The sequence below is a fragment of the Phascolarctos cinereus genome, unplaced genomic scaffold (assembly GCF_003287225.1).
Source record: "Phascolarctos cinereus isolate Bilbo 61053 unplaced genomic scaffold, phaCin_HiC Scaffold_5;HRSCAF=322, whole genome shotgun sequence".
NCBI classification, from domain to species: domain Eukaryota; kingdom Metazoa; phylum Chordata; class Mammalia; order Diprotodontia; family Phascolarctidae; genus Phascolarctos; species Phascolarctos cinereus.
This window is the reverse complement of record NW_027555958.1, coordinates 211,286,479-211,298,612: the sequence shown is the minus strand read 5'-3', so window position 1 is coordinate 211,298,612 and position 12,134 is coordinate 211,286,479. Positions and strand designations below refer to the sequence as shown.

Sequence of the window (12,134 nt, the reverse complement as noted above, 5' to 3'; positions counted from 1 at the left end):
GTAACAAATTTGAGCCCAACTTAAAAACTGGGAAACATGTCTGTGGGCATATCTCTTAACCTACTTTATAAGTTCCTAGATGAAGTTATTTTAAATAATAAGCTGGGTATACAGTCACATTTTAATACTATATATTCCATAATAGTTTATATTCTTTGGTTAATTAAATCTCATACTAAAACTTCTCATTTCTATTTTTCCTATTCCTATTTTATTTGGTTATCACCGTAGCCTAATGTAAACCCTTATTTTTTCAGTCAAGAATCAGGGAGAGAAGTTACTGGAATTTAACTTTAGTGTGTAATTAAAAATGGAGTGCACTATAAATCTAGTAAAATATCTTCATTTCCTTAAATTAGAAAAGGGATGTTGCTGTGCTCTTTGCATCAGTTTTTAGATAGATGCTATTCCAAAACTAGATTTTAAGTAGGCCTTTGCCATAGTCATGAAAGAAATTTTATTTGGGAGGAAGAGTTTTTAAGCTGTCCTCTTTCTTCCTACATTTCCTAACTGACTAATGCTGGCTTCTTTTCCCAAGCAAAGTCAATGCCCACATGATAATGAGGGTGTTGTGATGTTGTTGAGAATCTTACTGTCACTATGACAACGATGATTTACCCAAGGGTAGTTTCAGCCTCCACTCATGGAGAGGATCATACATTGGATCTGAAATCAGGAGTTCACTTTTCTGTTCAGGAAGCCTTTATTAGTCAAACTATTAAAAAAAGATGTTTTTTACTAGATCAGATCTCACTAAATTCTACAGAGATGCCTGAGTCTATTTGTTTTCTATCACCAACCATGATTTTTCCTCCAGACCTTCACTTGTTGTGGACCATTTCTATCTCAGATGTACCAGACCACCAAAAACAAAAGCAAATGGACAGTGAAACAGCAGTGGAACATCAAGAATTTTAGTGTGTCCATGTGTAATGGCAGTAATAAGATACCTTGGAAAAATCTTTCGAATTATTCCAAGTTCACTTAGCTTGGTTAACTTCAAAATGAAGTTTCCTCTTTCTTATGGGGAGGTTTTAATGAAAAAAATTAACATATTCAGAATGGATAAATCATCTTAATGAAGATCAAGTTATGGTGGGAGAACATCATGAATTTGACCAGCTTTGTTCATTGACATTCCAGCTCATGGAATCATCAACTTGCAAGTAATACACTGTCAGTCTATTATTAATGGAAGTGATTCCTTGATAAAGCAAAAATGGCAACTTAGATTGAGTTAACAGAGATCAAATTCCATTATAAGGAATTTCAAGGAATGTCCATGTGCTTTCATTGTATGAGTGAGATTTTGTGCTATTGGATTTTGTTTGATACTAGATTGTTAGATATGTGTTAATAGTCTTTTTATTATGAATTTATTGTTATAAGAGAATGTGACCTATGGTTATACTTTTTACTTTAGAAAATATGTTTTAGCTGTAGCTTACTTGGAGCATCTGGACTTAAAAACGCTTCAGTTCTTTGTGACTGAATATTATAGAGACAGAGACATTTTATCCTGACTTAAAAATGTATTTTTAAAAAGGATAGAAATTGGTCTGATATTAAAGTTCATAATTATTGACAGTTTTCAGGGGGCCTTCTGAAAAAGATCCTTTTTAGAATTATGTCATTTTTCCCCAGACTTTTTAAAACCCCATCAATTAGAAAATCAGTCAACTTATATTTGTCTAGCACCCTAAGTTAGGTTTTTTTTCCTCCTCATTTGATGATGACTTGTTTATGATTGACAGTGACTTTAATATAACCCATTTCTATTTTAAGAAAGGAACATTTGAGATCAAAGATTCACCTTTTAAAAATTATCTCCAAAGTGCTTAGCATAGTAACAATAACTTATAAACAAATCATGGGTTTTTAAGAATAATGTACAGCATTCTTTTGTTTGCACCTAGGTTGTAATAATCATTCATTGATCTGATTTTTTTTTTAATCTTTAGGAAAAAATAGATTTTCAGCATGCTCATGGATTACAAGAACTGGAGTTTATTCGAGACCGTAGTGACACAGAAGCAGCAAGATTGTGTGTGGACCAATGGCTAAAAATGCCAGGTATTTTTTCAGAGTATTTTTGGTAAACTAATATATTTGTGCTCTTGAGTTGTTAATCATCATATATGGCATTGAAAGCTGGTTTAAGTAAAACTTCATAATGGCTCCCTCCCCCCCACCCTGCGTAGGCGCGTGCACACACACACACACACACACACACACACACACACACACACACACACATACATGCACAGCATTATTTTTTTTTCCATTTGTAAAATCCACTTTCAACCACAAACTACTTGTATATAAAACTAGTTCACATTTGTGAATCTCAAATATGCCCTACATATTTATTGTACTTTTCAAAGCTATCAAAATGTTTTTGTTATATTAATTGAACTCTATTTGGAAGATAAATTTCATTTTTAAAAAGTTGCCAGTATAATACCTTAGGAAGAGTTCTAGCAGTTGGGATGCTATGTGTTGCCCTTTGAATGCTCACATTTTATAACCTTAATTCATGTTTGACTTGATATCCATCCTGAGGTAAAATCATGTGGTTTTAGAGAAATAAGTCTTCTGTCTCATCCCTTAGTGATAGTAATGGTTTCTTTAGTCATTAAAGTGTTGATCCTTTCGGTGGTTGATATAGAAAGATTGCTGATAATGAGTGTTTTGTCCACAATATGTACACAGAATAATTTATTGACATAGTCATTTTACCTAGATGTTTAATATTTAATAAAGCTACTTGTTAAAATCATCTAAAAAAGACAAATTGTATGTTTTCTAAATGTATGTCTCATAATTGTGATTTTTGTTTTTTAATTCATTCAGTACTCTCCTCCTCCCATATATATGTGTATGTGTGTGTGTGTGTGTGTGTGTGTGTCTGTACACATATACATATGTGTGTATATGTGTACATTTAAGTACATATAAAGCAAATATGAGGTAATTTTGGCTAGGGGCTGAAAGCATTAACAAAAGCTAGTGATTGTGAGAAGTGCCAGTAAGTATGTACATTCCAGACATAGGTGATAGGCAGCCTGTGCAAAGACATGGAGATACAGGTGGAGTGAAACAGCAAGGCTAGTTAAATTGGATCGTAGGTAGGTAGGTTTAAGCAGGAGAGTCATGCTTAATGAATCTAGAGGGGGAGGTTTGGAGCCAGATTTTGAAGAGTTTTGAAATGCCAAACAGAAGTGTCTTTTATGTGCCATCATTGAGATAATTAGTGTTTGCACCCAGATTTTATTGTGTAACTTCATAGTTAACTAGTGGAAATGCTGTGTGTAGATAGCTATCTATAAAGGGGCCAGGTTAAGTAACATCTTTTAATCTTGTAGAAAGCAACACTGTTCTACAGAGTCATCCATAAGTGTTTACTTTGGACCGTTAATAGAAACAGGGAGATGGGCTCAGATACCTTGGCTAGTTTTCAAAGGTCTGACTTGGTGAACACTTTTTTTACACATAGTACCTGTTTCAACCAAGTTGAGCAAGGATCTCAAGATTCTCAGGTACCAGAAAATCATAATAGTTACATGTGGGTTTTGGTTTAAATAATTCAACAAAGTTATTGTAAGCAATTGACAAACATTTCTTTATACAGTGCCCATTTTCACTGAATTTTGAGGTTATATCTGCTGTAGATCTCAAGTTTAGAATTAGGGAAGTGGTAATAGGGAAGAACCTCAGCTTTTCACAAACTTCTTTTTCAAAAAATCAAATCACCCCACTCCAAAATTATTCTAGAAAGTAGAATCCATTACATTTGTAAAGGTGACTTTGTGCAGGGGAGACAATTTAGCAACAGCCTTCTAATGGTACTTATAGTCATTGCTCAGCTTTAGTGGTGGCATTCAGGATTATGGGTTGTTGACCCCTTGTGTTTTTACTCATTTGAAAGACATATTTGAAGGAGAATTTGGATATACTATTGTACAAGATATCAGATACTCAAATTCCAAAACTAAGCTTGTTTTCAGAGAAATCATCATCTGTGAAAGGTTCTAAAGATTTATTATTATGAACAGTGGTAGATGTTAGGGAATAATGCATTATGGCTTCTTAAATCTAACCTCAAAAACTTCACGTCTAGGCATGCACCCAATTCTTGTTGCCTATTTCAATGTCTCAGGTTAGAGTGGTACATACAATAAGTAAGTATTCTTTGCTTCTAGATTTTTATAACCTTATTAATGAATTGGCATAATTAAGTTACATCTGACTATAATATATCCTTCATTGAGCAGACAAGTGGGAGCAAATGTGTCATTTAGCCATGCTTTATGATGCATGCAAGACCTGGTACTTTATATAGGATCAGGTTGTACCTAGCTCATTGATGGCTGATCGGGTACTGAGAAGCATGAGCTTGGGGTTAAGGTTAGTATTTTGCCTTTTTTTTTTAATTTCCAAGCCATCACCTTCACATCAAATATGTTTCTCAGTCCTTATCGTCATTGTGAAAATGAGTTTTGGGGGCTATTGCTAGATATTATTCATAACGAGCTGCAGATTACCCTATATTTTTTATTTGCTATTTGCATAATGTTATTATAAGAAAGAGTGGACCAAATTAATATAGTTGAAATGGTTCTTTGAGAGGCTAGAGTTAAATGACCTATTTTAATTGAGAAAAGTCCCACTTCAGTAGCTAAAAGATTTCTTTTTTTTAAAAGTTTGTAGCTATTATAAGTAATGCTTTATCCTAGTCTTATGGCCTCTTTATGACAGAATATCATTAATAGGTCATCATAACTCCCCTTATAGGTTTTAAATTATAGCACTCTCAATTCCATTGGACCAGTGTACCTTGAAAATTGGAGTTTGTACTAATTAAAATCAAACCTCTGAGTTATAAAGGGAGGGGTTGTGGTGCTGAGTTATGTCATTTGTTATTGTTTCATTTTTTTGGTTGACTTTTTCCTTATTTTTTTCTACCATTTCATCCACCAAGGTGTTACTACTGGTGGTTATGTAGAGTGTCCTCTTGGGAAACATAATCAGCATAGCATGGCTGAGCAATGAGGAAAGTTATGTCATAATCTTGAGCCTATTATATACTTAGAGAAAAATTAAAAATGTTAGGTAAACTGATGAACATGAAACGAACATGTTGTAGTTAACAAAGTGAACCTTTTCAGAGCTCATTTAATGTCTAGAAATTTATTTCCTCTGTCCACTGACAGAGGAAAAATCAGTGGAAAAATTATAAAACTTGAGCATTTTAAAGAGCAGGTTTCAATTTTGTCTTTGTGCCTTGCAGATAATAATAGATGCTTTTAAATAAATGACTGTTGAATTGCACACTATCTCTACTTTGTAGATATTTTAGTTAATAGCATATATTGTCATATCTAAAAATTCACTGTTGTTTGTTTGGTTGGAAACGCAATGTCGAGTAGTGGAACTTAGGTCTTATCATAGTGTAGTTGTCCCAAAAATTAAAATCACAGAGATGAAATGAACATGACATTAACAAAATAAACTTTTTAGAGCTCATTTAAATGTCTTGTATTTACTGTATTTTCTCTGTCTTTAAAATCAAATGTACACTGTAAGCTTTCTAAAGGTAGAGGAACTGTTTCATTTTTTTGTTTTGTGCTCTGTGCATGGTAAGTGCTTAATAAATTATCCTTGAATTGCACCCTACCATTTCTACTTTGTGGATATCCAAGTTAGTACCAAGTATAGTTCTAGCTAAAAACTCATGGCACTTGTTTGCCTGGAGAAGGGCAGCACAGTAACAGTAAGTTCAAGAGGAAGACCTGGCCTCAGAGCCCCAGCCTCAGATACTTTGCTAGATGCTGTGTGACAGTGTTTAAGTCACTTAACTTCTCTGAGCCTTAGTTTCCTCATCTGTAAAACAAAGTGGAGGTTAGATTTAATAACCTGTAAGATCCTTGTCATCTCTCTAGGACCCCATGAGTCCTGTGTAAGTGAAATAAAGAAACTTGGCCCAAGTTATGAAAACAGGAGGTGACATTGCAAGCTTATTAGAAGAGGTAGTGTATCTAGAATCAGAAGATGACCTGGATTGAAATTCTGCTTAATGCTATTTGCTGAACTCTATTAGTTTAGGCAAATAATTTCATCTCATTCTGTACCTCAGTAGAGGGGAAGTTAATTTAGATAATCTCATTGATCTTGATCCCTTCTAGCTCTAGCAGTCTATAAAGTTTGTTACTTGCTATTTAAGTTTCTCAGAGGGAATACTGTTCCTATCTATGAAATTATTAGAAGCTTGTTAAATTACTTTCACATAGATTTATAGGTTCAAAGATTTTGAACTGGAGTAGGATTTTAGAGTCCATCAAGTTTCAACCTACTGGATCAGGTCCAGGGAAAGGGGTAGGTTAAAAAGTGAACCTGCCTAAGCGCACAGTTGCTCAGAGATATAGTGGGGTGGGGTTTGATAGGATTTGAACTGACTCAAAATCTAGTCATATCTTCCATTATACCACCTTTACCTGTCATAGGTAATAATAATGTACACATATTATGATTTATATAATGCTTTAAAGTTCTCAAAATAACTTATAGGTATCTCATTTTATCCTCAAAACAACTCTGGGAGGAGATACATGCTGCTATTATTATTATCTTAATTTTACAGTTGAGGAAACTGAGGTGCAGTGGTAAGTAGCTTGCCTAGAGTCAGACAGGTAATAGCGTCTGGAGCCATTTGAACTCAGGTCTTTCCAGACTCCAGGTCCATTTCTATCACTGTGCCACCCAGGTGCCTTTTAATAAGTTTTGAAGAGTATGAAAATAGAGGTGATTGTGTTTAATGAACTTATAAAGCCATTTTTATTATTTGATATGCAGTATAGGTTATGTATATGTAATATTAGCTCCTTAATTCAAACATTTCAGATTTTCACAGTTCTTTATGTTCTGTGATATCCATATCTAAAATTTTTTTTATGACACTTAAGTGTTAGAAATTGGCACAATTATGTGCAGAAATTTTGTGTTTATGTTTTTATGCTCTTGGACAGTTATGGATTCAAGGAGAAAATTGGTAAGAAGGGTAGGTAGGAAAAGAAAGGTAAAGGGGCTAAATAAGAAGAGAAATAGGGAAATAGACCTGTTCTCCAGTTTGGCTTTCATGAAGTTTATCCTATGATCATAGATTTAGAACTGTAGAGTACACCAGAGGCCATGTGGTCCAACCCCCTTAGTTTTCCAGGTAAGAAAACCTTTTGAGACTTTTGGAGATTATGTAATTTGTCTGATGTCATGCAGGTGATATGTATTATATGAGGCTAGTTTTGAACCTAGGTCCTCTTGACACTTGGGCCAGAGCCAGTGCTTTTTTTCACTGGTACCATGCTGATAATGCAAATTTTGGTCTATGAAATATGGAAGACTACTGATCTTGTCTGGAACTTAATTTAATAGCTGTGAAGATGCAGTTTGTTTGACAAACAGGGCTGGCAGGATTCTCTGGAAGAGTAGTTTTTCTTGTTTCGCTAGGATTGTCTGGGTTTTGGACAGTTGTGCTCTGAAGGTTTATTTTTTCCTATGCCTTCTAAAAGAACTGAATCTTGCAAACTTGCTAAAAAAAAGGATCCTAAATGCTTAATTTGTTAAGAGGAAAGCAATAGGAGAGACTAAAAACCTTTTATAAGCAAAATATAACTTTTTATAACTATATAATTTAATATAACTATAAAAAGTTATCATATAGAGACTAAACATATATTTTTGTGTGTGTTTGTGCTTTTTATCCTCCCTAAACCTTAAGGGGTCTCATTGGAATTGTAAGCATTTTCCAAAATCCGCACTTTTCTGAACATTTTGGATTTTTAAATGTTGAATGAATCATTGAGGCCTTTTGTTATTAAAATTACAATTCTGCAGAAGATCTCAGACAAATATTTTAAATAGAAATGTCAGAGTTTTTCCTTGAAGCTATTAAAACAGTTTCTTTTCTTTAAATAAGGACCTATATCAGTATATCTGCTTGCTACCAGAAAACAATTTTTTAGGAGTTTTTATTATTTGTAAAGTTTTGTGCACAGTATGGAAATATTTAGTGACTTTTTCATGTATGTCCAGTAATTGCTATCACTGCTGAAAGGCTATACCTTGCTTTTTCCATTTCAGGACTTAAAACAGGCACAATTAATTCTGGAAGAAGAGGTCCAATTCGAAGAGCAGGCCAAATGCCGATGTCCAGCAAACCTATTTCATGCCCCATAATGTATTGTAACAAAGAATTTGACAATGGGCACCTTCTCTTGGGTCATTTGAAAAGGTCAGTGTAACATTTTCTCAGCATTCAAAATAAATGTACAAGTAATAGTGTTACATTGGGTTTTTGTTGTTGCCATATTAGTTATTTTCTGATACATATTTGAGGTAGTCAGTATTCATGTTTTTATTTTTGTGTGTTTCTGGCTTTAAAATAGTACATCTTTATTTTCAAATATTTAGATACTTGATAAATTCATAGTGTTGTTTTTTGTTTTTTTTTTTTTTTACAATGGCATGTTGAAAACTAACCCAAATTCCGCATATTGTGACTCAGGGGTGATTTTTAAAGAGTTTTAAAATTATTTGTTCTTAAAAGCCCTCTTGGGTTTTTATCCTTTTTATTGAGAACCAAATTAAGAATATATCCTTTTATACACAATAAAAAATACCTAAAAGGAAAGCTATAAAACTCTCCATATTTCAAGCCTGGTTTTCTTAATGATTTCAATGTGAGTTGATTTTGAGGTATAGAGGGACTTAAATAAGGAAGTTATGGACAGCCTGAAAGACACTAACCAACAGCACTGCCAAAAGATGTGATCATTATAAGAGCCATTGTTATTTGCTTACCAAACAGGACCTAATAGCCTTCTTGTTAGACACATTGGTTGGGTTAGATAGGCCCCGATAGTGTGTTGTACCCCTAGACAGTGGCAAAGTAAATTCTGGAAGTTATGTAGGTGCCACATTCTCTACCTCTGCTTCCTTCTGTCTTGATTTCTGTCCAGATTTCTTGCAGATTCAAAGAGGTCTAACAATACAGACCTTGCTTTCAGGATAGGGGTTCCACGTCTAGAGCTTGTTCTGAAGGAGGAAACCAGAAAGAGATGATTGAGGACTATTATGTGCCAGGTCCTGGTGCCTTGCCATAGACTCAGGATACTAATGTGTTATAAGTAAACTCAGTGAAATCTGGAGAGAATTAAGAAATTGCATACTTAACATGTGTTTAGTCAGTACATACCAAGTGTTCTATTCATCATCTGTTATAGGAATAAAATTCTACATATTGGACCTCCAGATTCTGTATAAAAGCTAAGTCGTAACAGCCCTTAGATGCTACTTCCTTCAGATCTTGGTAAAGAATGGGAAGGCTAATGAACTGTTTGAATGTTAATTTGATAACTGAGCCCTAGTTTAAATAATGTTCAGTAATAAAGTAATTTTATAACTGGCAGATAGCTTATACAAAATTCTTTTATCATTATAGATTAGGTGACTTAACTTGGGGGACATCTCAAATATTACAAACCTTTCCTGAACTCCCACAGTCACATTTTTAGTTTTTCTCCTGTGAAAGTTCAAAGTTAAATTTTATTTACTTTGCATATGTTTATATTGACTTCTCTCCCCTCCATGCTTAAAGGTAAGATTCTTGAGGGCAAATACTTTTCATTTTATGTTTACATCCATCCTTAAAGGCACAGGCATATAGCATAAGTAGATATTTAGTAAATCCTTGAGATGTTTGAGTGTGAAACTTAAACTTTGATACAAATCTCTGCTACTTTGCAGATTTGATCATTCTCCATGTGATCCAACAATTACACTGCATGGACCTCTCACCAATTCCTTTGCATGTGTAATATGTTATAAAAGATTTGCTACCCAGCAGCAATATAGTGATCACCTTTTTGCTAAGGTAAGAACCTCTATAAAGTAAGGAAGGACACATATTCTGTTTTCTGTGAAGTATATGGAGTCAGTATATTTCTTCGTAACTCTTTATTTTTCATTTTTAAAATTAAATTATACTTTGGGCATCAAAAAAATGTGAGCTTTTATGGGAGGTTAGAATAGTAATGAACAGGAGTGATAATAGAACATTATCATAGTCATAGAATGTTCACGATCTTGAGGTTATCTGTTCTAGTCCTTTTGTATTGCACATCTACAGGTGAAGAAACTGAAAGCAAGGGGAAGTTAAGTACATTTCCTAAGTTGAGAGTGAGGTACAGCAGAACCTGGGATGGACTCAGGCCTCCTGACTCTGGGGTCTTAGATCCATTTCGCAGTGCATCCAGTTTCTCTCCTCACTCTCATACATACTTTGCAATCTCATGGGCCATGTTAAAACAATGTTCTGTACCTTTTATTTAGAAGCTGGTCTGAGAAAAGGCTATATTGTACCTTGTTTATGTGGCATTGGGATAGGATTTAACTACCCTTTTCTAGTGAAATCTGTATGACAGTGAGCAAGGTTGTGATGGTTTTTTTAATCATACTTGAAACTGAGTTTTGAAATGATAGAAAATTACATAATTCATCACACCATAGGGTTTTTATTTCTACCCAGCACTTGGTGATACACGTAACTAATTTTAGAAAGTGGTAATGGATTGTTGATGTGGGTTCAGAATATTATGGTTGGAGATCTCCTTCCTGAGAAGAGAGGTCCATTGAACTGTATGGTTTAGCTACTTCTAAACCTTCTTAAGGCAAATATGAAGTTTTGTGCCTTTGTCTCATCAGATAGATAGCAACAAGAGGGCCAGCAGATCAAAGGAATTTAGAATTTTAGTACATGTTGTTACTTCTCATAATCCTCATGGACAAGATTGATCATACTAGTTCTATTGGATTATTCTTGTGAACACTAGAAAACATGATAGGTACTAAGGGCATATCTGACCAAACATCATTGGTTTCCTGAAAATAACTATCACAAGGAAGCAGTTAGTGCATAGCAACTCTGTTTACACTTTTCCTTAAAATCTTTCAATCTCCCCCTTGCACAGAGAAACTTTGTTTCTCATGACACCTCACATGCCCTTCCCTCCTCATTTTACCTTTAAAAGCTTTGATCGTAGTCTCTTTTCCTAGCTCTGGGCCTCAGTTTTCTCACTTGTAAAATGAAGAGGGTTGGAGTCATTCTCCAGAATTCTTTCCAACTTTAGATCTGTGTTCTATTGTGAGTATTTATTAGGCATGATAAGATAGCTTGTGGGTTGGGGGACCCCAACTGACTGAACTACAAAATTAATCAAATTAATGCTTTTATACTTTTAAAATTATTTTGGGATAACTGCTTTTAAAAAAGACTTAGGAATTACATTTCTTCTGTAAAGCCCAAACATTACAGGCACAGCTATTCTTTCATTGATTTTTACTTTATAAAAGTGTAACCTCTCTGACCTTGTCATATGAAGGCCTTCTTTAAAGCTCAGATCAGGTGTACTATGTAATATCTCAATAAAGCTTTTCTTTAACCACTCTTTAGAAAGCTCTCCCACCTTAAATTTTCCTAGAGCACTTTTTTTCCTCAGTCTTTTTCTAATTGCCTCATATTCTGACCTCATGAATCCATACGTATATGTCTTGGATCTGCCTATAATAAACTCCTTGGAAGGAGGAGCTTAGCATAGCACCCTTCGTAGTAGAGTATGCACTTAACATTTGTTGAAATCTCCAAAATGGAAGGCTTTATAAGAATATCAGGAAACAGAAGCAGCAATAATTCTGGAGAACAAGATGATAAAGAAGAAGGATAATTAATTTATTTCTCTCTTGGCCAAAGACAACCTATAGCAATGGCGACAATAGACTATTCTTAGTGCTTCTCATCTTGAGCTTATTTTCTTAAACAGTTAAAAAAGATTAAAAGGCAACAAATAAGGTAAGTAGGCATTCTGACTGAAAAAGCTGCCCAAATGAGTTAAGGTCTTAAATTTTATGAGGATGCCTATCTTACCAGTGTTTGGTAAGACTCACTTTCTTCCAGGCTGAAAAGAGACCACAAATACAAAATGGATTTTATATTTGGGAAAAGTGAGTTTTCAGAAAATCCTTTAGTGACCTCTTCTGGCCAGTAAAGCAACTACAAATAGGATGCAGCTTTAGGTCTGAAT

General features: G+C 34.3%; 1 protein-coding gene across 1 annotated transcript in view; it reads left to right on the top strand.

Annotated features, from left to right (window-relative positions):
- ZNF451 (zinc finger protein 451) overlaps positions 1 to 12,134 on the top strand; it is a 95,736-nt gene that overhangs the window by 57,751 nt on the left and 25,851 nt on the right. Inside the window, 3 exon segments of the mRNA XM_021000498.2 lie at positions 1,962 to 2,073; positions 8,137 to 8,287; positions 9,802 to 9,928. Coding sequence (XP_020856157.1) covers positions 1,962 to 2,073; positions 8,137 to 8,287; positions 9,802 to 9,928 — 390 coding nt within the window.